At 39.3% G+C, this 27,690-nt stretch overlaps 1 protein-coding gene across 2 annotated transcripts; it reads left to right on the forward strand.

The window, feature by feature from the left end:
- Positions 1 to 427: 427 nt before the first annotated feature.
- On the forward strand, positions 428 to 25,310 carry LOC136677983 (matrix metalloproteinase-16-like). 2 transcript variants are annotated; one of them, XM_066655715.1, is made up of 10 exons: positions 428 to 766; positions 12,216 to 12,364; positions 13,000 to 13,122; positions 14,668 to 14,987; positions 17,782 to 17,943; positions 18,596 to 18,813; positions 19,701 to 19,839; positions 20,220 to 20,370; positions 20,693 to 20,808; positions 21,957 to 25,310. In XM_066655715.1, the coding sequence occupies exons 1-10, from the start codon at positions 659 to 661 to the stop codon at positions 22,319 to 22,321; spliced, it is 1,851 nt and encodes a 616-aa protein (XP_066511812.1). In that variant the 5' UTR covers positions 428 to 658; the 3' UTR covers positions 22,322 to 25,310. The 2 variants fall into 2 exon arrangements, with proteins under 2 accessions (XP_066511812.1, XP_066511813.1); XM_066655716.1 differs by having other exon boundaries at positions 14,668 to 14,972.
- The last annotated feature ends 2,380 nt before the right edge of the window (positions 25,311 to 27,690 follow it).

Raw genomic sequence — 27,690 nt, forward strand, 5'->3', positions numbered from 1 at the left:
TACCATAACTTTTTATTTTACTTGTCTCTGTTCACTTAACTCTATTTCCAGCAGGAGCCTCAGATTACTGTTGTTATTGTTGTTGTAACAATGAAATATCAAGCTAAAAACGCTATTTATATAGATATAGAGATAGACAGGCAAGCAAGGTAGATAGATAGATAGATAGATAGAAAGATAGATAGATAGATAGATAGATAGATATACGTTATGTCATTTGCATAACCACTTTACTCCGGATCGTTGAGAATAGGCTCTCTCTCTCTGTCTCTCTCGCTCTGTGTGTGTGTGTGTTTTTTATGAATTGACAGATTGAGAATGAACGTGGTGAAGAGTTGCTGCTTGCACATGCGCATATCCTGCCAAGCCGCGAGCCGCTGCTGCTGAGGCTGCTGCTGCTGCTGCTGGCCGCGGTGCTACTGCGCGGCTGACGGGAGAAAAGCCTCGGAATGTGTGCGAGCAGCAGCACGGCTCTCGGTCCAGCCAGGGAATGCGGTTAACGGGGAGTCGGAGACTTTAAAAAGACCATTTTCATTCGTTAAGTTCAGAAATGCTGCTCATTATAGGCGGTGTGGCGGAGTGAGTAGGAGAAACCCAACCAGCAAGGCGCCCTTGATTCGAGGAGGAACGGAACGACCGTTGGAAAACGACCGTTAGGATGCGCGTGACGGCGCCGAGGCTCGAGGTCGCGCTCGCGGCGCTGCTGTGGCTCATCGTTCCACTGTTCGTAGCGTGTTCGGGCGGAGAGGATCATTTTAACGCCGAGGTAAAAACCCAATCCCCAATTTTTTTCTTCTGTACGGTGATATTGTGGCCGTGGAAGAAAACAAGGCTGTGGAAGAAGCTGAGACTGATTTCTTTCTTATTTTCCATTCCACCTTAAATGGTGCAGCAGTGCTGTATTGACATCTCAAGCGTTCAGCCTCCACGGCCTGTACTATACACCTTCCTTTCTTTTAATATTATAATCTATTGAGATGTAGTTATGATGCGCCAAAATCATCCTAATTATTTTCAATTAAGGTGGAATAAATAAATCCAAATAAGGAACCAACTTAAGCCTAGTGAATACATTCTTGAACAGTTACTGAGAATGTCTAACCTTAGGCAAGAAATCTATGATTGGTTTAAATGGGATCTTGAAGCTAATATTAATGCTGCTACGAAAAATGTTGAATGAAGCTAGTATTACAGTGTCAAATTCAGATGCTGCTCATACAACAGTAACATTATGGCACTAATTACAGTGTTCTCTTACCAACAAAATGACTTAGAGTAGTGTACACTATTCATTTAATTCTCTTACTAGTACAGAAAAACTAAAATAAAGAACGTGGTTTAAACATGGGTATTTCGGCAGTGTATCAGCACATCCCTGTCTGAGAAAACCTGTGTGGCAAACTACACTCCATTGGCTATCTTTGTTGTTGTGGTTCGCCTGCTTTGCCAGTGGAGATAATGTTAAGGCACTATGGCAGTGGGTGGGATTCGTGATACGCGACCTCTGGTGGCTACGCAGGTGAACTACAATAACACACATCGGCATTCTGTCGAAACTGACTGTACCTTTAAATGAATAAAAATGAAAAACTTTTAAGTTTAAAGATACTCCACATAATATATACCTAGATATTTGTCTTAAGCTATTTCAGAGGGCCTGATTAAGAGCCATAATTTTTAAGTGTATATGGTAGCTAATGTTTACCTAATAGGACATTGTTGAAGCAAATTAAGAATAGTGTTAAATTAATACTAACAGTTACAAGGTAACTTTAAAATGTTGAATGAGTGTCTAGCTGACATTAGAGCCCTGAATTAACGCTGGTATTTAATACATTACACATTACAGTAGTACATCTACACATTTTATTTATATACTTTCAAAAACACAGCAACAAAATTAATGTTATATTAATATGAATTGTATTAAATTACATATTTGATATCTATTAATAAAATTAAAGGCTTAAATTTTCATTTCTAACATAATACCATGGTTTATTGTACATCTGATATTTTACAACCAAACCACCTCCACAAGCCACTTTCCACCGTACTTCACTGTGGCTAAATGACTCATGTAAAGAGCGCATGCTGTATTATGGGTAACTGAATGACATCACTACATAAACAAGTCAGAATATCACTAAAATCACGATATAAATTTTTTAAAATTGTTTTAAAAATTATGACAATAATATTGTGAACGATACGGCACATATGGCACAGCACTAGTTCTCACAGTGTCTGCATGTGTTTCCTCTGGTGTCCTTAGGTGTGAGTGTGTGAGTGACTAGGTGAGTGTTGCTCTGTGATGGATAGGTGCTCCTTGGGTTTGTTCCTGCCTTGAGCTCAATGATTTCGGATAGACACTGGACCAACTGCGACCCTGACAGAAAAAAAATGCATTTTACACATGTTGTTTCCAGCGTAGGATGCGTGTAGATCATATGTACTATTGAGCAATTATACATTTTGAAATTGAACCTGATTGGTCATCATTTTCTCTTGGTATCAGACCTTTAAACAGTGGTGTTTATTTAAGTCCAGATGGACACAAATAAACAGCTGAACACTGGTGTGTGTTAATTCAACACTGTTGAATTATCATGTATTAAAGTGGAAGTGTAGCTACTCATCTACACTGATGAATCTCTGCTGTAAAATATCAGTGTTTATTGAAGTCTAGCTTAGACAAAAATGAGAGGAAGGCCACAGTGTAAATGTTAATGTTAAAATAGTAATATGACTTACATTGTACTGTACTGTATTGTGTTCTATAATATACAATCCACCTACAGTCAGTTGCAGACTCCTCCGCATTAAGCTTACAGCACTGTCATATCAAGTAGGTTATAGTAAAGCTGTCTGTGCTAGTGTAGAGAATTGACCACCGTTTAGCGAGATTAAAGCCAAGCCTATACATATCTCATAACTGTGTATGCTTTTAGATCCCAGGCAGCAGCGGGTGGGTGGATGAGGTACAGGAGCTGCAGTGTTGCTCTGCTTCTGACCCAGACCCTCTTTCACTCTGCTGCTTTTGTACTGGAGTGTAGGTTGTTATACGCTCAAGTCTTTTTGAGTTTAGATATTAAATGGAACATCAGGCTTTGAATAACTACCTGGTCTCAGTGCCGTAATGATATATGTGTACCACATAAAGACTTGAGGAGCTCCAGCGCATTATGTAATCCGCCTGGTTTCTTTGGCCCATATTCCTTAGGGCCAGAGCGGGCCGAAACCTGACGGTAAGCACCAGTGGGTTTTCTCAAAGAGAACCTTGCCCGGAGGATTATTATAATCATTCTGGGGGAATATGTTTCCCATTGTCAGGCTTGCAGTGGTGGTGGTAGTGGATAAAGGTTTTGTCATGGAACAGAAAGAAAACACTTGATACATGTTTTTTTTTCTGTGGCACTAAATCAGGTCGAGTCATGCCAATTAATGGCAGTCAAAGTCAGGTCATGCCCTGGGCTTGATATAATTCATTCTTACTATTTCACCATTAATCCTTCATGTTATACAGCAGGGGTCACCAATCATACTGTAAGCATTCTTTAGTCTCTCTCTCTCTCTCTCTCTCTCTCTCTCTCTCTCTCTCTCTCTCTCTCTCTCTCACACACACATGCACGCACACACACCTGTTTGATATATTGTCTGATATACTGATGCATAGAAATTAAAGGCTTTTACTGAAATCACAAATTTAACCTTACTCCTTTTTTTTACATGTGACATGTAATGTGGTCTTGGCTTGTATCTCACTCACTTACATACACAGTCATACACAGTTCCTTAGCGCCTCACACCAAGACCCTAGGTGTCCTTTTTATTTTGTTTGACAGCTCTACATTGTTTAATACCTATAGAATTGCGCCTTCTCAATGGAAGGATATACACAAAGTATACATCCTTGTCTTCTCAATGTATTATGCTTTGACTCTCCCGTTATTCCATATCCTTATTCCATAGTGGATTATTCTCTTCCCAGTTTCCTTCTTCAGGGATTTAAGATTCAGATGAGAAAGATTCTACAAGGCAGTTGAGATGTGAGGAGTAGTTCCTTGTGTTTTGACTGGAAATATATGTATAAAGGATATATAAAGATTTATATAAGTATGTACATATACACATTTGTTATCTTGTTTTATTTATTTATTTATTTAGAAAATTAGGGCATTTTCATTCACATAAGATAGAAAAACAAGTTCACATAAACACATCTTTTCACCTTCCCTTTTCTCTCTGTCACTCATGCAAGCTCTGCTGTCTTGTCGCATCGTCCAGTGACAAAGTTACAGTGGTTGGCAGCCGCTGAGTCGGGAGTGCACAGGTCACTGGACTTCAGTGTGGTTCTCTCTCTCTCTCTCTCTCTCTCTCTCTCTCTCTCTCTCTCTCTCTCTCCCTCTCTCTCTTTCTCTCTCTCTCCCTCTCTCTCTCTCTCTCTCTCTCTCTCTCTCTCTCTCTCTCTTTCTCTCTCTCTCTCTCTCTCTCTCTCTCTCTCTCTCTGTGTGTGTGTGTGTGTGAGATGAGTAAGGGGATGGTGCATGGCAGCTCAGCAGGTGGAACTTTTCTTTAGCCAGGATTAGCTTAAAGGATGCTGGGCTAAAGGAGGCAGCTGTTCATCCTGGATGCCCTCAGAGCATGGCCTTCCCTTAGGATTTCAGTAGGCACAACCATGTTTTGATATGCGTTAAAAGGGACTTATTATAAACAATAGACTCCCCCCTTTTCAGTGCATTAACCCATTCATGTGGGGATCTGGATGCCACCAGCCCAGATACTGTGAAACAAGACAAACCAGTCAGAAAATATGAATTAAAATAAGTGGTTCTGATTTCGTGTTGTGTTCTAAACAGATGGTATGCACTTCAGAATTGTCCCGTTTCTTCTTCTGAGTCTCACCAATCACAGTGCTGGACCTGTATTTATGTAAAGCAAAGAAATAAAAAACAGTGCTCATAAATAGAAGTGGCTGAGTTGTTCGACCCTTGGGGTATTTTGAACAAAGCAAGTGAAGACCCCAGGACTGTGTTAATTGTGGACAAGAGGTAGAATACATACTTTTTAGTATAATGGTTTACACTGTTGCACCTAATGTTTCTTTTGACAGAAAGGGTATTGATAGTGTATTTTTTCCACCATTGCTGCAGTAACAGCTTCTAAACATTAGGGATAGATTTACACTAGATGTTAGAAGATTGCTGTGAGCATTCACCCAGAAAAGCATTAGTGAGATCAAGTATGTAAGATGATGTTGGACCATTAGTCCTGAATGTGATCCTATCCATCTTATTGCAAAGGTATTGGAAGGAGTTTCATTGCTGCAGAGAACATAGTTCCACCACATTGCAGCCCGGTGTTGGGGGGCATTAAACTCCTCAAAGCATTAGGCATGTTGACCTTAAGCTCATGTGTTGCTGCTTCAGTGTGTCAAAGTCTACTGGCAATGCCTTTCTGTGAAGTTTTGTATAAATGATGTGTAAATATGAGCAATATGTGAAAAAGTATAGCAGATATATTTAGACATATATTGTTAGCTTCCTAGACTGGGATTAAGCCTAGTGTAGCCTAGTTAATTAATAACTGCATATGTATAAGTATTATATTTATGACCAAAATACTTTGTGCTCTCAGTTATAAGTAGTCATATATAAGTAGTATATATGGGCATCTTTGATCACTTTAATGCATCTGTATCTGGGCAGGATTTGGTGCAGTTTCATTATTTCAGCTAAAATGCAGGAGCAATTGGCTGGGATTTTATAGATGGTGCAACCATTTTTAGTCTTATTACGTATAACATAAAAGGCCTTTTATGTCTTGTACTCTTACTAATGTTACTGGGTTACTATTGGTCAGTTTTCTAAAGCAGCCTCAATATGGGCCCATTTTATTTGTGGCTCAGAGGATACCGATAGAGAGGCATTGAGTAAAACAATTATGAAAGACTACAGAGATATAGAGAGCCATATTTTGGATGATCACTTTTAATGCATCTGCATCTGCAATGGCTTTGTGGAGTGATTTCATTATTAGTTTAGTGAATGCTTACCTGTTTTACAAAAACAAAACAGATCCACTGTGTCTTAAAGACTCCAAAGCTTATATTGTGTCACGTAAAATAGGATGTTTGGTATAACTGCTGCAAGAGGATAGATACAGACAGTGGAAAATAGAATGTGAGCTAGGAAGTATTAACTGGTACATATCTGAGTCTTTGCAGCTGGATGCTTCCTACTTTGGTGGCCGTTTGTTGCTAAAAAGCTGTGGACAAAGCCTATCTGCCCTTGGCCAGTTCTGATTCTGAATTCACAATTGGCCGGTTTCTGAAATCTACCTCTGGCCAATTCACAGTCTCACTACCTGAGCAGGGGAGCTCTCTTTGGTGATGGCTGAGGAAATGTGGATATTTATGTTTTGAGCTAATGCTAGCTTCTCAGCAGAGAAAGTGGAAGTTCCTTTGTTTGTGTGGAAACAGTAGCAGCTAATGTTGGGCAGCAGCTCCATTTCGCTACTCTGCCTCGCATAGCTGCCCTCATTGATTGGCTGTTTTGCTGCAAGATGCAAACGAGAGTGGAGAGGCAGAGACGAGAAATAGGCTGAGTGCTCTGAAGGAGAATAGCTTATTGCTTTTTTTTCCATAGGGATCTTCAGGTTATGTTTTTTGGGGGTTTTTTGCCCCTCATTCCTGTCTAAGGCTGTCAAAAAAGGAAATTTGATGTTCTTGTATTTCCCAAATCAATGAAAAATTGCACACTATCAATTTAAATGAATGAATGAGGGCGTACAAATCTACCCCAGAATTTTGCTTCATCTGCCCTGACATGTATGAGGCTGGTTTGAGATTAAAAAAAAAATCAGACTGCTGGAATGAACTCCTGGAAAGGGTTTTTACTTTTAATTTTAGTTTTGCTCCCAGGCCACAACTCTTAATATGTTCCAAACCAATTAGTAACAGGATCACAAGTGACAAGCCCAGCCAAGGAAGGAATATGTAATTGCTGACAATAAACCAACAAAACAACAACAATTTATTGAGTTAAATTAGATGCATATGTGTGTAGGGATATTTGTAAACTTCCAGCTGAAGATTGCACACAGACGCTTTCTCATATGATGCAATCAAATGATCTGCTTCAGATGGCAGACTGAAATGCAAATGTGAATGCAAGCAAGTAATCAGGAAATATTTATAATAACGGAGCACAGGCATTCTTAATATTAAAGGACTCCAAAAATCTCAGCTATATGAAATATAGCTGAGATTATGTTTTTTAATAAAACACCTGCTGGTATCTTTGACTTGAGAGAGTGGGAGAGAGGCTGACAGAGAGAAATAGAGAGAGACACCTCATTCAAAAGAATTTTTCAAGGGACCAGGCATGTCTTTGTGTGGCCCTGAGACTCTTGTTTACTCAAAGACTATGACAGTCCTATCTGTCTTGACATTGGCTCATCACCAGAAGACTCTTTCAGAATGCATTGAACTCCTTTACATGCAGCCTTTACATCAAACCAATATAGCATTATGAACACCCCCCTGTTTCTACACTTACTGTCCATATTCTCAGCTTAACTAACCATACATGAGCATTCTATAGCTCTACAATTACATAGCATAGTCTATCTGATGCTCTGCACACTTCTTCACCCCTTTTCATCCTGTTTCTCAATGGTCAGGACTCCCACAGACCAGGTATGATTTTGGTGGTGGATTATTCTCATCACTCCTCCTGCCTCATTGTAAGGTCAGATACAGTTGTTGCACAGTTGTGTTGGTTGTCTTCTAGTCCATCAGTGGGCACAGGATGCTGTCAGCTGAATATTTTCTATTCCCTGTCCAGCAATGACACTGAGGTAGTTAAAATCTCCAGCAGAACTGCTGTGTCTGATCCACTCGTACCAGTGCAACACACACTAACACACCACCACTACGCCGGTGCCACTGCACCTGCTCTGTTTCAGTTTGGACTATTGAAGAACTGGGTGAAAAAGGGGAAACAAAGTATGCAAAGCATCATATAGACAACAGTCTTTAATTGTAGAGCTACAAAGTGCTCCTGCATGAACAGTGGGTGTAAAAACAAGTGGGTGGTCATAATGTTATGGCTGATCGATGTATGTATGTCTGTTTGTTGCACTGTTCAAAGGAGCTGTCGTACAGCACATTGGAGATAGGCTTGTCATTTTTCCAAGTGCTTTAGTTGTTATTCTTTCATTCACACCATCTGCCACAAGTACATCTCTGTAGGTTTCCCATGCTGCTAATTTTTGTGTTGTCATTAAATGATGAGAATTAGGCAGGAACTGGAGGCGAGCGACATGACAAAGCACTTTGAACACGGCACCAGCCAGCTCACTGGCTCAACATTTATCTCCATACGAAAAGTGATAAGATGAAATGATGGACATGGATTAACATCAAGTTGTGTTCAATTACACTTTCCTTTCGTCAAAAGAATGACGCTTGATTTTGGTGAAAGCTGCTGCTTATCCAGCAGACTTAACTCCTCATTTCTAGGCAGTTTTAAATCACTCTTTGCAAGATGGACTGATTGGATGCAGAATCAGAAAGCTGATTTAAATTTTATATGAACTGGGTGATGCTATGTAGTCTATATTAAGGCAGAACTCTTTGAAATGCATACAGAGTTACAGGATATCAGTAAAGACATTACTTTTTTAATTATAGTGTTTTTGTATATATATTTTTTAATAGCCATACTTGCTAATGAAAATATATGGTCCTGCTTTGAATATAATGCTATTATACTCATGGTCCTTGTTTTCCGCCCTTCAGTAGGCTGTTAGACACTTGTGTACTTTTTGTATACAAACAGTGAACTTCGTACTGAACTGTATTACTCTATTACACAGGTTAGATGCAATGTACTGAAGGTTGAATAACATTCATCTCATTCCCAAATTCAGGGAATTCCTGGGATTGAGATAAAAAAAAACTATGGCATAGTTTGCAATGGTCTGAAATAGATTCATAATATTGAATAATAACAGTTTAATATAGCTTCTCAGCCCTCGTTGTATTCCATTATTATAGATAGGAGAGAAATCATTTTTCATTGTAAAAGTTAGACAGAGGCGATGAAGGTCTACACCACTCTGGTCCACCTAGAGAATAGTGCAGCCTTATTCATTCTGTTCCATCCTGTGACGGCCCTGTTATTAAAGTCAGGATGTGTAGGATCAAGATTACTGACGTGTTTACCAAATGAAAGTGGATCTATTAATGGTTCTGTTTGCTGGGAAATAGATGTTGGTTTTGCAGTTGATTTGCTGATTGCATTCTTTGAGGCTGAATGGGAAAAGCGTGCGTGTCCCCAATTCTCATTCGGATTTTGCACTGTGTACATATTGTATTTGGTAAATTCATTCTTTATTGGCTCTCAGTGGTGGCGTTACGTGTGTGTGTTTAAAGCGAGTGGGCCAGACAGCATGACTGAGACGTGCTGAGGATCTGACGACAGAGCTGACTGCATGTATGGCTCTCACCATGGTAACACTCCTCTGTGTATCTAGACACAAGCCAAACCCCTGCTGCTTCTGCGTTTTCTCCTGATGAATTATTAAAAGCCAGAAGTAATCAGCTTCTCTCACTCCGCTATAGGCCTCAATGTTATGTCCCCTGCCTGAGAATCAGGGTGAAGCTCAAGCACTGCACCATTAACGAGAGCTATAAAGAATAGCACTTACACACTGTCCTTTGCCACGTGTTTTACTATTGCCATTGCACATTATATGACATTAATATTCAAATTCTAAGCAGAACCTAAGCCAGTTAAATGAATTGCTTGTGTCAACTGTGGAACAGCCCCATTCTTTTCCACCACTAATCACAGCAGCCTCCTTCATCCATATAAAATATGTTCTTGCTTCTTATCAGAGACATGTTAATAGCGATTTATAGTTACTAATATCAGTTTGCTTCCTTCCTGTAGACCAGGCTTATGCTTCCAGCTCCATTATAGTGAAATTAATGCATTCATTCATTGTCTGTAACTGCTTGTCCAGTTCAGGGTTGCAGTGGGCCCAGAATCATTGGGCGCAAGGCAGGAACACACCCTGGAGGGGGCGCCATTCCTTCACAGGGCGACACACACTCACACATTTACTCACACCTGGACATGTTTGAGTCCACCTACCAACTCGTGTTTTTGGACTGTGGGAGGAAACTAGAGCACCCAGAGGAAACCCACGCGGACACAGGGAGAACACAACCAACTCCTCACACACAGTCACCCAGAGTGTGTGACAGCGACACTCTACCTGCTGAACCACTGTGGCGCCCTATAATTAAATTGATTCATATAATTATTTGATTTGAATAAGTATCTAAAAAAGGTTCAGCATTCTGGTGCATAAAAGTCTAAATGAAGTGTTTCTAACAGAACTAATTTCCCAATTCTGAAATATGCCCTGTGTAGGAAACAACATCGGAGAACTGTGCCTGTTAAGGCTTAGCATTTCACATTTTGGGCCAAAATTGTGAAAAACTGTCAAAACCAACAGAGCATATATATATCTGTGATATCTTTGCTATGATATTTTTGCTGTCACCCCTATGGTATTCTGAGCTAATATCAATAGACAGTAACATTTTCTGGCTGTTCTTCATTAAATACAGACATGTGAGAATAACAGCAGCAAACAGTTCATTTCTACGTAAGGATATAGTGGAGTCATACCAATGTTCTATGAGTTTTCTACAATTGATATATATTTGCATTAATGGACAAGGTGTTGAATATGGGAGCTGTTAGCCCTTTGCCCCTTGATATTTCTGACAGTTTCACTTCACTTTTGTGTTATATTTAGTCTTAGACCTCACCGGAGAAAACTGGTCAAAGCTAGAATCAAGCATCAAAAATGTGAACTGCGTTTTTTGTTTGAAGCTTTGGCCTTCGGGTATTATGTTATTGATCTGACTCTTGTAGCCTGCAGACATTGTGAAATCTTATTAAAGTCCAACATGACTATGGTATGCCAGGTAGGCTGTGATATACAAGCTGTCAGTTATGGCTGAGGCTGTTCCATGGCAGAGGAAACAAATCAAAACTGTAATATTATATCTCACGGTTGGTATGATAATGTGGATGCCCATGACACGCCAACTCTGGGCAGTAGGTAACTTACAGCCTGCGGAATAAGTTTCCAATCACAACTCAATTTTTATCACATTGGCGATGTTGGAATTTAAATGCAAATATACCATACATTATTCTCTTCACAAATCTAAGATAAGATTGCATGTATATATATCCCATGTAGCATAAATACACAAGGTCTTGGGTGTAAGGACAAAACTACTCCAAATCAGAATGTGCTGTGTCTTATTAAATGTGTCAGATGTTTCTCTAACATCATGCTGTTTTAATAGGAGTCTATATGCAGATATCATGGCCGTAAGAAAATGTCCTCCCAGGCCTTCTCATGACGTTTTTATAATGATGAAGCAGAAAATTTAAAGTGCAAACAAAAATCTTCTTGAAGAGACTGAATTCTCTAATTATCCAGTGTGTCTATAAATATATGGACATATTATACTATAATTCCAAAAGTGGCTGAGCTTGGTTGCTGCTGTAATCCAAACAAGAGCAACTAAGCCCAAGGGCCCAAAAACAGGAGAGTAGTCAAAGTAACAAGCAAGATCAAAGGCCTTGACTAGAGGCTGAGAAATGCTGGAAAACAAGCATAGATGATATCCAGCCAAGAGTGAGAGAACTGCATCCTTTACTAGTCTGTGCATCACAAGCAAATATTATAAAGGTTTGTGTAAAGGTTTTATATCAGAGAGCCCAAGAACTGTGTAAAGCTTAACATCACAAGCCATATATATTAACAACTGTAGAGGAAGTGAGGGAAAAATGTGACTTGATTTCAAGTTGGACAAGTGAATAACACTTTACAATTCTAGGGTGAGTTCACGAGCAAAAATACCAAATCTTACATTGTGCTGCTAAGTCATTTTATTCCAAACATGCATGTTTAGTTTGTGGGTTGTGTCCAATGCCCACAGTGATTTTATTGTGCACTGTGATATATCTTTTATTTATTTATTTATTTATTTATTTATTTATTTATTTATTGTTTTAGAAAATATGGCCAATGCTGAACTGAACAGAGGTTTATTTTATTATATTGAGGCCATAGGTGTAATATTGAGGTATAAACATGCCCTACACACTTTTTTCCAGGCTTGGTTAAGTCGCTATGGCTATCTCCATCAAGCTGAACCCAACATGGCTGACCTGCGTTCAGCTCAGACCGTCCAATCTGCCATCGCTTCCATGCAGCGTATCTATGGCCTCAATGTCACTGGCTGCTTAGACCAGAGCACTATAGCGTAAGCACACACACACACACACACACACATGCACGTGTGCGCATGCATACAAACAAACACTGTCAATAGGCACTCACACGCTACTATATATGCTCTGATTCTAATCAATAACAGAGGCCTAAAAGCAATAAATCATCATACGTTTACCTTTATAAGAGAACTGAGTGCTGTATGCTCAGAGCTCTTATTCAACAACAGTATGAATAATCTAAAATCAACCTTCAATAAAATCTGTTAGTAAAGCTACACAAAGGACCACAAACTGTGCATAAGGCCACTTGCTAATAACATGACTCAAAACCTAACAAAATCAGACACAATATTTCTTTAGGTGACTGTAACTCATGTGTCTGATTCACAAGAAAAATACAGTCTTGTATATTGGTTCTTACTTAATTCACATTTATTTTTATTTTGTTGAATCTTATATGAGTATAAGCAACTAATGAACACATAAGCCTATGTCAGAGAAGAGATACAGCATTAGTAGCATTATTGACATTGTAAACCAGTCGATAGGTGTCATGCAGGGGTGGCAGATAATTGGTTCGCATTGTCTTACACATTGACATTTGGGTTGTGCCACTTCAGTTTTTTTTCGTGGCAGTTTTATTTCTTTATTTATTACCTCACAGCTGGATGAAGAAGCCAAGATGTGGGGTGCCGGATCAGGTCAGGAGTTCATGCTGCTCGCGATCGAGGAAACGGCGATACGCTCTGACTGGTCAGAAGTGGCAGCGCACGCACATCACATACAGGTGAGAGAGTCAGTGTAACCTCAGTCATGACAGCTCTGTTTTAGAGAAAGCGTTGAAAGGAGCTATTGGGGTAGGGGCGTGTTGTGGCATTTGCCCGTTCCGTGACAATAGCTTTTCAAATAAAACTATAAGACCGCTTAAAAGCACTATATCATGCTAAGTGCTAAGTGTAAAGGCCAGAAACAGAGTCTTGACAAACTGCCCCTTAGAACAGTTAGGACAACGATCAGGCCAGCAGTCAGCAAAACTTCAGCTCTGCTGGCCCATATCTCACGCAGCAGTGGAGACATAGTGAAGCATAAAATACCCTGGAATATTGACTCTTTAACCTTCAAGGAACCTGTTTTAATTTCCTTGAGATTACGCTCTGAAGGGCTTGGAGGAAATAGGTGTTCTCACCTCAATTTAGAATTGCCTGGTTTTAGCAGGTGATAACGGAAATGATTTATTCAAATCCATTTTTTTTAATTGATGGGACAACTATGCAAATGGAATGTAAATGAGGCCAGGGCCTGTCAGGCGGGAACGGTCTGCTGACAGGTCTCTAAAGAGCGAGAAGTGAATGGAGGAGCCAAAGGAGATTTTCAGTTTCTTTCTGTCTGTCAGCGAGAGATAAAGACTTCAATGTGCAAAGTTCAGCAAAGCCGCCGCCTGTGGAAGGGCCACTTCGGAGAGTTCGGTTCTGAGCGCTCGGGAATGCGGATGAAAAAAAACAACACTTTTCTCGTTTCTGAGTTGTTTTCTCATTTTATGTGGCAGTCCATCTTTTTAACAGCTCCTGTTTTGGTGTTTATAGAGGTCAGCCTTGTGCTATTCTCAGTCCAGCTTTGTAGTAACTTTTATGATTATTAGAATAAAGATTTGGAAAGAGGCAGCTGTTCCTGGGTCAGCAGCATAAAGAATCAATATACCCTCAGTTCTATTTTAAAGCAGTGGTAAGATGTCATACCAGCCCTGGTCATATTCTAGCAGAGTGACCTACTCTACAGCGGCACACTTATTGATCATTCTCAGATTGGGCTGTTCCATGTGGATGTAATTAGGATGTAGGTTATTTATCTCAATTTAGTGCTTGTTGAACTACCCTCAATACTACAACTGTAAATCTTATGAAATTGAAGTGCAAAAGCCCTGAAGTTCAAGAACGTCTGGGATACTGGAGCTGGCAGGTCGATATTAACCAGCAGCATAATCTCAGCCCAAACAACTGATTTGAGATTACACAGCACTGTGCAAAAGTCAGAGATCATCCTTTGTTTTATTTTCAGTCCCAGTTTTTATTACCCCATTATTTCTATGTAAATACACTTTGATTTGGTCTTGGACTTTATTCTTCCTTTCTGCAAGTATACTATTCTGTGTCAGGGTTCTATTATCATTCATTTCACATGAAAAATCACATAACCAAACTAATGTAACTATGTACAAACCAATGTAACTATGGTAAATAGCATAAAGCTTGTATAGATTAAGAATAACCAACTTGATTGATTGATTATTCACAGCTTTAATAACTAGCTAACAGCTAATGGTTTTTCTCTTCAGCATAAAGAATGTGACTCCTAAGGTTGGGGCCCGTGAGACACACGAGGCCATCAGACGAGCCTTCGACGTGTGGCAGGGTGTTACGCCGCTGAACTTTGAAGCTGTCCCTTACAGCGCTCTGGAGAGCGGTAAGAGAGATGTGGACATCACCATCATTTTTGCATCTGGTTTCCATGGCGATAGCTCACCCTTTGATGGAGAAGGAGGCTTCCTGGCCCACGCCTACTTCCCCGGGCCTGGGATAGGAGGCGACACTCACTTTGATTCCGATGAACCATGGACCCTGGGCAACCCCAACCATGATGGTGAGAGAACGGCAGGTTAGGGTGGTTTTTTTACATACTGTTTGTATTTAAATTGTTGTTGTATCTTAAATTCAAAAAGTTTTAAAAAGGTTGCTGATTTGAAGGGAATGTCTGCAAATAATAGAACATTGTGCCAAAAATGTCCTCTGTACAATTTATTTAAAATATTAAGACTTTAGTATTAGATTAATGGACTAAATCTGTAAAGTTTCAAAATACTGTTGCATTTGTAATCGCTTTCATAAACGCTTATACTTATGTATAAGTTATTTATTTTAAAGTTATTTTTGAGAAAAAACATGTATCTCTAGTTTTGTCAATTTCTGGTTTACACAACAATAGAAATGCTCCAAAATTCTTTGTACATTCATTTCCACTGAAAGTTAAGGAAGTATTTTCCTTTCCTGCAAATTTACTATTTGGGAGGTACACGTTTTTAATTGGACAGCAATTGGCAATTTGTTAGAACACTAAAAATTTCATGACTTCAGGCCAACAACATATATGAAAAGTTGGTCTCTGGCCATATACAGCATTGTAGGTAATGATTATCAAAAGTGAGAATCACTGCATGGTTAACAGCAGCTATTTCATGGCAAGATATTGAGCTATGTTGCTGAGCCTTGCGATCTATTTAAGCTGTACAGTCAGGGTTTATTTTCTGCACTTCTGAATCACAAAAATGTGTGGTGTCAAAACTAAAAGCAGCAACATTTTGCATAATTCCACTGATTTGCATAATCACTTCATTTGCATGCAGTGATTAATTCGTTTTTTAATGAGCTGCACTGTTTTTGTTTGTGGTTTTGTTAAGGCCAGTCAGTGTGTGTGTTTGTGGGTGTGTGTGTTGGTGTTGTTGCTTGACACTACGAGTTTGCAATGAGCATCCATTAGCCGAAGGGTAATCAGATCCTTCACTTTGCCATGAGTCGCGCTTTGAGGCACTCAGCTTTAATAACGCTGGACACAGAGGGCTTTTAAGTCGATCTCCTGCCAACAGTGAGCACCTCAGCTACGCCCCTAATGAATACTGACAGTTCTGCAAGCCTCGGGCTCAGTGATTAATCGCTTTTATATCGAAATCGCAATCTTTTAATTATGTTCTTCATCAGGGTTTCTAAAACACTAAGGCATGGATCACAAATGAGTCGAGAAATACCCTCTGGTGGTTCTTGGGCTTATATAGAGGGCAGCCAATGGGTCAGCGATGGCATATTATGTGATAAATATAGTCATATATAATTATTTTTGAGTGGCAGCATGTTTTATGTGATCAGTAACGGCAACAAATATAGCACTCCATATACTATTTTTAATGCATTTTTCAGAATTTCTAGTACATCACATGCACTTGTTAGCCTAATCTGTTCTGTTTATATGTTATCAGTAACATACAAACATTGTTCTTGCTACAAAACTAAAACAGCTCTGTTGAAAAAAAAAGGTTTTATTTATAAAAGTGGGCCTGTGGGCCTTCTTACTTTCTAATGATAAATAAGTTGTTAATTAAATGTGGTCCTTGAGGTTAAAAAGCTGTCCTATATTTTTTACGTTTTAAGGGGAATAATTTCAACTTAACTGCCCTTCTGGCAAATTACATACATTCATGCTTCTCAATTAGATATTTTCCACAAATCGTTGGGCCGTCTGCCCACTGTTCCACTGTCTGTTGGCCTCATAGCAGCTAGACACTCTAACTTTCGTTGATCGGCTTCTGTTGTCCTCTTTATCATTATCATGTGCTTCAGATAACACCACCCCTGATTAACCAGCTTTAAAGGGGACCGCACTCTTGCAGATACGGACCACATATTTCTCTACTGTCTATATGTGGAGCCAGGCTGCTGTTTGTTTGTTTGAATGGATTACCAATGGATTTTCCAGGACTGGGTGCTTAAACTGGTACAGTTTGCATGAAAGAAAATGGAAACTCGCAGCAGTAACTTGAGATCATCATGCTCAATGCCAAGTGGCGTTTTGAGAGCTATAATGTCCCCTGGCACTGGGCTCTGGAACTGTGTGTGTGTGTGTTTGTTTGTTTCTTTATTTATTTATTTAAATTACATGCAACAGTACTCAGAATAATTAACTTGTGTTTTGGCCAAAATGCTGTATGTTCCATTCAATGTAAGATTCACTGTAAGCAACAGGAAATACAGTGATGTTGGACAAAACTGGACACAGAGGCAAGCCTGAATACACACTACTGAGTCAAATGAATCATGAGCCTCTTGATGCATGCCTATGTTATGTTATGTGTGTGTGTATATGTGTGTGTGTGTGTGTGTGTGTGTGTGTCTGTGTGTGTGTGTTTGTGTGTGTGTTGTTTTCAGCATGTACACATGGCTTGTTATGTAGCAGCATTCTCCCTTAGGCGAACATTTGAATGTTGATCTTTTCGAGTCATAACTACACAGCTTGATGCACAAACACACACACACACACACACACACACACACACACATATGTTGTGATCTCCTCCTGTGCTTCCAGCATTTTACTGCTGGATATTATCTCCAAGCATGTGGTGGACTGAAATGCCATGGCTGCATGCACACACACGTATGCACATCTCACACAAATACAAAGACTTGCTGAACCACTAAGCCAGATGCTGCTTTTTACTTATACACAATATGACAATATAAACCCAACAGTAGACAAAATGCAGAAATTAACTGGTGTATGGCCATTATTATTACAGTAATCTAGTTTGTGTGTGTATGTGAGAGAGAGAGAGAGAGAGAGAGAGAGAGAGAGAGAGAGAGTGTGCTTTATATGTCTCATTTGTCCTTCTGTATTATCACAGGCAATGACCTTTTTCTGGTGGCGGTGCATGAACTGGGCCATGCTCTGGGACTGGAGCACTCCAATGACCCCACTGCTATAATGGCCCCCTTCTACCAGTACATGGACACAGAAAGTTTCAAACTGCCTCACGATGACCTGCAGGGCATCCAGAAAATATATGGTATAGTATGAGAGTGAAATTGTGAAATCCTAAAGTAGTTTTTGTAACACTGATGCACATCAACTTTCAATGAAGCGTTGATTTACTCTGTAAGGATTCTTAAAATGTGAAAATATACAGGCATTATATGGGATTTAGGCTGCAAAATCAGGTCATTTTGGATAAATCGTGTCTATGATATCTCAAGCTTGAACATATAATATGATCATCCCTGCAGCTGACAAGCTGTAACAGAGTTTATGGAGTGGAATATATGAGAGAACAATTACACGTTGTCCTGTTCCTGCCTGCCAGGACACAAATGGATTATCACGGCTATCCAAAAGATTCTGCATATCATTAAAGAGAAGCTGAAATTCACTTTAATGCCAATTTTGATTCAGATGTTTTTTGAACAAGGCACAAAATATATATCAGGCACAATAACAAACATTGCCTGTTTATTTTATGGTATAAAAAGTGTAAATAAAATGTTCATATATAATAAAGGTATTATGCTAAATAAAAACAGACATTCGTTATCATAGTGGACTTCAGGGGAAAATAATAAGAAATAGTAGAACATGGTCCAAAAATTATTTACAGATTCTGCTGGTTTTAGATTGCAGGGTGGTGTACTTTCAATGGTCTTTGTTCATTTGACTGATTCTAGGTCCTCCAGACAAAAACCCTCAGCCAACTAGATTACTTACTACAGCCCCGCCTCCTCGCCTCCATCCTCCTTCTGACCCGCGAAAGCATGACCGTCAGAGCCGTCCTCACCGACCGCCACAGAGGTCCAAACCCTCCAACCCCAACTCCAAGCCTAGCATCTGCGATGGAGGCTTCAACACACTTGCCATCCTGCGACAAGAGCTGTTTGTCTTCAAGGTAAAAACACTGCAACTTCACAAGATCTCTCAGCCTTAATCCGATTTGGCCTCTCTGTGGTCCTTAAGGGGACAACAGCTTTTAAAACACGAGGAGTACCACATGTACTAATTCAAAGAGTGTAGGATGTGCTTCCAGAGGGCGGGTTAATGCATTTGCTTGACAGCTAGGTTCAGAAGAGTTTGAGAAAACCCAAAAGTCTGAGAGAATCAGTTAACATGTTGAGACAGATTTATATATACATATAAAATAAATATATATATTATATATATATAATAATTATACAACTCTTTTACATTCAGATTGTGGTAAGCTATTTTTGTGTTCAAAAACAGCCAGAATTCTCTTTTCCTTCGTGATGGATTAGTGACTAGGGAGAAGGCATACTCAACACATTTCAGAGAGTTGTTCCCTAAGAGCACAGCCAAAGCTGAGTTTCGTTTTTATGTTTTGTTGTTTTCCAAAAATATCATAGCCCCAAATCATCCTCTTGAAAATGTTTTCTGTTAGTCTTACCAACAGCTATAGTAATCTTTAGCCTAGAACATGGCTAGAATACAAGGCAATTGTGAAAATTTTCAGAAAGCCTGATGTTTTAATGTTATGTCAAGACATCTGAACCTTTTAAATATCAACTGAAGATCTGTCTCTTTATTCCACTTTTCCGAGTTTTTTTTTTCCTGTGCATAAAACACTTTGAATGTGAAGCACTGAATAGCACGCCCTTATGGAGCAGCTTCTAAATGTGAGAGAGTGGGGCCTATGTGTGTGAGTGTTTGAGTTACAAGCCATTTCCATTAGGGCCCAAGCATTATCAAGTGTAACACTTTGTTCAAATAAAAATGTGTAAACCTTCATGTGTTAAATGCATGGTCTTCTGTCATTAGGACCAGTGGTTCTGGAGGGTGAGGGATAACTCAGTGGTGCCTGGCTACCCCATGCAGATAAGCTACTTTTGGAAAGGCCTACCTCCTAAAATCGATGCTGTCTATGAGAACAGTGAGGGAAAGTTTGTCTTCTTCAAAGGTGAGAACTCATCCTGGAAGTTACACTCTGCCAGAGAATCAATTGTTTAATTAAAAGAAAACAAAATCTATTAAATATCACAGTAATGGAAAAAATGTTTAAAAGTATGGATCACAGATGAAGCATTTTCAGACTTTATTAATTGTTTAATGTCACAAGGTCTGACTGAAATAGATTTTGCTTTCCAAGCTGTTTGTCTGTTGTTATGTCTCTAAAGCACTCTATTGATTTAAGCTCATGCTAGAGCTGTCTTCTAGACGTTATATAATACTTTCTCAGGCATTTGAAACAGAATACCTTGTTTCATGCCATTTCAAAGTTCATGTTACTTTTGACAAACTCTGCTGACGAGGTGGATTTCTTTTTCGTTCTTTTCAAAGGTCATCGGTTCTGGGTGTTCAAGGATACTACTCTGCAGCCCACATTTCCTCAGGATATTTCTCTATTCGGCAGCGGCATGCCCACTCAGAATATCGAGACGGCCGTGTGGTGGGAAGACGTGGCCAAAACCTACTTCTTCAAAGGCGACAGGTCAGTAAAACTGTTAGAGGAATATCAGAGTTCTTAAGAAGTGGTTGTAATTCCTCATTTGAATTGTCCTTAATTAAATCAGATATGTTTGGAGCTAATTCCATTGAACAGTAATTATTTATCACAGCATGGAGGTAGCTTTCCAGGGTTTATTGACTTTTTCAAAATTGCTTATTGTCTAAGTCTCCAAATTATTTATGATGCACACAATACTTAAAATTATTAAATTAGGTAAGGTCAAATAAATTAGTTCAATTGCAAATATTCTGTTGTATTATATTTGCTCGTATGTAAGTAAAGAGATCCTCTCACTTTGGTTCAGATACTGGAGGTACAGTGAGGATATGAGGAGCATGGACCCTGGTTACCCCAAACCCATCACGGTGTGGAAGGGCATCCCAGACTCACCCCAAGGTGCCTTTGTGGATAAGGCAAATGGTAGGTCCTTGTTAATCTGTTTCCCAATTGCTGTGGTTAATGTCAACAGATCATTCACCACAGGATGTTTTTGTCAGTGAAATACTCTTTTAGCTTTTGATTAGGCCTGTCACAATAGCTATTTTTTGTGGTTGATATATTGTCCAAGACATTACTGTGGTTTTAAGACCATTTCATGCCACTGATATAATGATAATATAAGAGGGTAATAATGCAATTATACGTCTTTAAAGAGCAATCAAATTTTGAATACTCAGGCATTGGAACTTGAATATTACAGAATGCTTAAATGTCCTAAATAATTAATACATAAATAAAATAAAACCACTGTTATGAACAAATCCACAAAATGGCTAACAGAGTTAGCGGCTAAAATACTGATGATTCTTATTCAAACAAATGTGCAAGTAAATATAAAGGGCAATATAAAAGTCAGAAAATATTATTGATGAAATGTCCATATACTTTATAATAAATCAATATTGTATTTACTGTGAAAGACTTGCCTACCTTTGACATACTCTTTCATAGACAAATGTAATATTTAGACTTCAAGATGACAGCTACTACTATTTATATTTAGGTAATAATTTTCTGTATATATTAATATATATAAATGGGCAGCACGGTGGCGCAGCAGGTAGTGTCACAGTCACACAGCTCCAGGGACCTGTAGGGTGTAGGTTTAAGTGCCACTCCGGGTGACTGTCTGTGAAGAGTTTGGTGTGTTCTCCCTGTGTCCACGTATGTTTCCTCCAGGTGCTTCAGTTTCCTCCCACTGTCCAAAAACACATGTTGGTAGGTGGATTGGTGACTCAAAAGTGTCCATAGGTGTGAGTGTGTGAGTGAATGTGTGAGTGTGTGTCATCCTGTTTAGGAGTGGCACCCACTCCAGGGTGTGTTCCCGCCTTGCACCCAGTGATTCTGGGAAGGATCCAGACCCACTGCGACCCTGAACTGGATAAGCAGTTACAGACTATGAATGAATGAATGAATGAATGAATGAATATAAATGTATGATTACGTATGCAGTGCTAGTTAGTGCAAAATCAAAGAAACTAACTTTGGATACCAAACATGATTCAACATATTTAGAGTAAGGGGGGCATTGCTTTATGAGTAAATCCTGTTTCTTGTGGCCATCACAGGCTTCACATACTTCTATAAGGGTAAAGAATACTGGAAGTTCAACAACCATCGTCTGCGAGTGGAGCCTGGCTACCCCCGGTCTATCCTGCGGGACTTCATGGGCTGTGATGGCCTCCCCTCGGACCCTGACTGGGACTGGAGCCCACCACAAGATGAAGATCCTCCACACTACGACCATGATGATGTGGACATCGTCCGTAAACTGGAGAGCACAGGCGGCACTGAGAAAGCTGTGGCTATCGCCATCCCCTGCGTTCTGGCCCTCTGCATGATGGTCCTGTTGCATACGGTCTTCCGTGTCAAGAGGAAGGACACTCAGCGGCACATACTGTACTGCAAACGCTCCATGCAGGAATGGGTTTGAGAAGGAGGGGGACCAGCTCCCCATTCCAAGACTTACGGTTTGGTAACCCTACTTTAAATATGAGAGACATGTCACTATTTCTTGCCAAAAGTGGTGATGACGAACTTCTGTCCAATCTGCAAACGGTCGTTGCAGGATTTGAATTTGGGAGGGAAATGGTCCCAGACTTGTTATCTGAGAAACCTCCTAAAACACAAGGCACAAAAGGGGTGGTGTAGACCTTCTGTCAAATCTCCAAATGTCAGTGCAGGTATGGGTTTGAAGGAAGGGATGCATCTACCCTCGTTCCAAGACTTATTGGCATTTAAGAGAAGGGCATGCCAAATGGGTGATGTAAACCACCTATCAATTCAGAATCAGGTGGATAGGTGGAAAGAGGAAGAAAACAGACAGCATGCACTCTTCAAGAGCTTCTGTGTAGATGCCGTCTGAAGCCATTTTGAAACTTCAGAATTACTCTATCTTGACAGTTCTCAAAGAACAAGTCAGAGAAGGAGGGACCTTTTCAGCTCAAAATGATGTATCCTTGGACTATTTCTGTATGTGTGGACCCTTCCCATGTTCCTCCAGAATATTGATTTATGTTGACGAACTGATACCCAACCAAATACGCCCTTTGTTTCCAAAGAGGATTGCGTTGCTCATGTTTAATATTCCAAGCAGTTTGCCCCCTCTTGATCTTCGTTTGAGTGTGAATCGACCATGCATTCATCTTCAGGTTTAATGCTCGCTGTCTACAAGGTCATTCATGGCAATCAACCAGAAAAAGAACTGCTATGGCAATCTCTCTCAGACAAAGAGATTAAAGTAAACTCTACCTGCAATATTTCGTTGAATGCCTTAACCACATATCTACTGTGTTTCTTTTTCTTTTGTGTGTAACAGTGTTTGTGAGCCTGTGTGAATGTTGCTCTGTACGTGTATGATGAAGGACCTCAAGTCAGGGCCAGCTGCTATCCATAACCTTCAAACTTGCTTTTGAAAGGTTTTGAAACTAGCATTCGCATAAAATGGAGAATGGGGAAAGTGCTTCCAGTTTATGGAAAATGTCTGAAGAAATTGTCTATCATAATCCCTGAGTAATCCCTATTATATTCTCTAATATCATATAGACTACAGAGTGTCTGTAATGTAACCATGTAGCCACGTTGGACCCATTGAGATTAGTAGAGCTTGAGAGGCACTACATTGGATCTGTCATTGCATTCAACTAACGTCATACATCCACATACAGAAACAGGCAAAATAAGTCATATTACATCCTACAACCACAATGAAGTGCACAATTAACCCATAGAAATCAAAGAGTTGGGCTACATTTATTTTAAACGTACAGGTGTATGCAAAAATGTATTGTGACCCTGGTCAGATTAAAGGCTTTGTTGGTTTTCTAAGTAAACACATGATTTTTAAAGCTTATTATTCAGTAAATACAGGGAAGATAAGGTTAACTCTCTGAGATAAACCTAAGCTATAACTGATTGATATAAGACAGATGTATAGATTTGAGCAATATTTAAAACCAGTATTTGCTGGTATAAGTATTATACTCCAGAAGAGGTTCATTTTACTGTAACCCTATGGAAATTGTTATATTTCCCTGTAATGGGCCTGAAACCTGAACTTCTAAACCAAATAGATTTAGTTCCAAAGTTTACATTCAGTAAATGGTTATGTATCTGCATTGACAAATACAGTCATAAAGGATAGTGGCCTAGAATTCCCCTATTGATGCATCTGTAGTAAAATTACAGCCTGCTTTTGCTGCCACTGGCAGCAGCTCTGATTTCTAAGGGTTAAAATCATACTTGGAGATGCATTAATGCAGGGTTCATTGCTAAATATAATGAGCCTGGTTATTAAAATCAGTTAAAGGGAATGGTTTAAACAAGAGAGAATTATATATAGTATACAGAACTGAAAAATCAGTTTATTCATATTCCAGTATAAATACTCATTAATTCCAAGCAATTAAGAATAGATATATAGCACTTTGCTCTCTGTGATGAAGAAGGAGGGCCACCCTTTCTACTCAAAGAGCTTCTGGCTTCAAACGGCTGGTGATACCTGAATGATAGGCCCAGCACAACTCAGTAGCCACCAGGAGATACTTCTGAGGAGGTTAGATCTCAACCTGAACATAAAGCGTTAGAGTTAAAGGAAAATAAAGTTAAAGTTTTCAAATAGTATTAAACGATTTATAGGAAATCGAGACACTAGCAAGACATTATAAAGCACCAAAACGATTCTTGTAAATTACAATTTTAAATATTTTAGGCCAAAACATGTAAAGTTTATATTAGGATCTTTGAGATGGTGGATGAAGATTTCAGAGTGTTCTGGTTAAATTTGGGATTGGGATTACTTGGACCAATATATTTAGTTCTTGAGGTTCTGCATTTTTCTCTTACATACGTACATGTACCTGGCTGTGTTTCCTGATGCTGAAAAATTAATAGCTTGTATTTAATGGCTGTTTGACTGGAACTAATTGCACAATACTGTACATCATTCAACCTTGAACCCATGGACCATTTGAAAACTCTTAATTTACCACCACTGCTTCAGTGGTTGTTGTCTGGAAACAGAGTGGCATTCTGTTCAGCTCGCTCTCAGCCCTTCACCAGAAGTGTTGCCTCACTGTCACATGCCTTTTTTTTCTACGGTTCTTTCATTTTTCTTTTTTTTTACCCACTGATCTGCTGTTCTCAGAAGTCATTAACGTCCTCTGAGCTCATTAAGGACTGGCAAGGGATGTGTGGCTGTTAAAGTGCGTCTGACACCACTCTATCCAATTAACATCTGGCACAGGTCTGGAAAGGGTGTGAATACGAGGGTCCTGTTGTCTGCCATGTGACGCCTCTCTGACGTATGAGCTCATCTCTGCCAGAGGAGCCAGATGTGTATATCTGAACGTGCTGTATATATCGTATGTAGTGTCTTGAATATGGATGTGAGGGGCAGATTATGCAGTACATAAATACTAAGTTATCAGTTATACCGGTGCTGTGTGTGTGTCTTTCTTTTCAGTGTGAAATAATCTATACACTATATCTGCTGTACCTGGTCCTGCTGGTACTTTAAAGTTCACAGGGACAATGGGATTATTCATCATAGTTTATATTTGACAGTAAAATCCAAATCCATTATCCTAGCTTTAGTGTCTGGATTATTTGAAGTACTCATTCTTTGGGCCTGAGTAAGAGTAATGCAGTTATGATGCTACAAAGCCATGAAATATTACATTTGGTGGAATGCTGAGGCAAAGACAGAGGAAAATATCTAAGCAACACCTTTCTTAACATAAATACAGTCCTGTGTACAAACCTAACCCCTAAGACTGAGAACTTACCTTTACACTTTCATAAAATAAGACACCCGAGGCATAGTATTTACAAAACTGCGAGGTGTGCTACCTTGTTGAATTGTGCTGCCATGGAGTACTATTATACGTACGGTTGCTTAAATAAGACAGTAGACAAGATCCTCTGATAAGCTAAATATAGTGTATCAGAAAATGCTGCCTACAGAAGTATAAGCAGGGGATATGCACAGCCTAAATCCTCTTATTAAAGAAATTATAAGATAATTACTGTGATAAGAAATGGTTTTACATGTATTTATTTATTATATCTAATACGCCGTGTACAGTTTCGACTAACACTCGACTAAATTTAGTATTTTTTAATGCACCGGAGAAAAACAGCTTTATCACAAAAAAGCACATTAAACATATGGGTCTGAGCATGCGCAGAGCTGCAAAGTACCACATTTCGACAAGGTAGCACAACTCGTCAGATTTAAAGTGTTTAAATCTGCACTGGTGTGTATGAGCTGCCTCCAAGGTTTAACCAGTAACTGTCGCTTTCATATCTATCTGCGTATGGGAGATGTTTGTATCTTTTTTGGATCCTTAGTCTAAAATAAATGCGCGAGACATGGGGGAAATGTAGAGCTTTCATGAGCTGAACGTGGACGACATGAATGTGTGGTTAAAATGGTAAAAGTGGATTAATCTCTAATATACCGGAGGAGAAGTGAAAGCATCGTTATTTGGAAATCCTTCACATTTATGACTGAGTCCGGATTACAGTGAGGCATGTCAGATTCCCAAATTATCACTGGAGGCACTGTAGATAAACTTCATACTTGTGAAAACTTTCTGTAGCCCAGAATATATTTTTGTCACTGCGTTAGTACATTTAAACTAAATTAGCAGTTTCTTTATTAGATTTTATTCAAATATGATTGATAAAAGTAGATTAAACAATAAAACTGAATCTATGACCAATGTGCAAATATAGTCCTCGAGTACAGCATTATAAAGGGGCAGTAGTCATATTTAAAGTTGAATATTCTGTGTAAAAATACCTTGCCTAGAGGTTTACTAGGGTGACCAGACGTCCTCTTTTTTAGACTTAAAAAAATGTCCGGGGGGAATTTCACAAACGTCCGGGATTTTGTTTTTCTAGAGTTTACATAGAACTTAGAGAAGCGTTTGTTCACAAACTAGTCCCGCCCTCCCCTACTCCGATTGGTTCGCTTGAGTGAGAAGGGGGCGTGGTGAAGTAGCCTAAACTCTTCTGATTGGACGGTCTGACTGTAGCGATACCGTTATTGGTCGATAACCTTCTCTGTAAACATTTAATTGGTCAGTCTGCAGGTCAGTAGTCCTTGTTTACGTCAGAGGCAAAGCTCATGCCGAACCCCCTCCCTCCCGAAAGACGTATTTTCATCATCTCAGATCTGGTCGTCCTAGGTTTACTCTATACTCTTTGCAAGTTTAAAGCCATAGTATACATATTTTGAAAAGCCTTATACATTTTATTTCACAAATATATTTCCAAGAGCAAACGTTTATGTAAGCACTGATAACATCATAACAATACAGTCAATTATTAGACTAAAGTTTAAAAAAAATCCACAAAGTAATGTGGGTGGGTGTAATGTAAGGGTAGAGTGTGATCAACGATTAACTGCGTTATATTCTGTGTATAAAACACATGTGATTAAATTCGCACTTATACACACATCAGGAAAGAACAAAAGAATCTCAGGTGAAGTTATCATACATTAATTTGGACTCTAGGCAATATTCTTGCCTTGTATTTCTTTGTCCTCCATCAGCTACATTCCAAGGTCTGGTCTGGAATTAGATGTGAGCTGCACTTAAAAATTCCACCACTAGAGGACAGCAACGCATTAAAAATCCCAACTGAAATGAGCATAGGCCTGAAGTAATGCTGTTCTCAGATAAAGTGCAAAATCAGCTCAAGTTAGTGATAAACCTTATCTTGTTTATCACTAAGAGCATCTGTACTCTTCAGAGTGGAGTTTTATTGATTCTGTTCCTTTGCTTTTGTGCTTAA

The sequence above is a fragment of the Hoplias malabaricus genome, chromosome Y (assembly GCF_029633855.1).
Source record: "Hoplias malabaricus isolate fHopMal1 chromosome Y, fHopMal1.hap1, whole genome shotgun sequence".
Classification (NCBI taxonomy): Eukaryota; Metazoa; Chordata; class Actinopteri; order Characiformes; family Erythrinidae; genus Hoplias; species Hoplias malabaricus.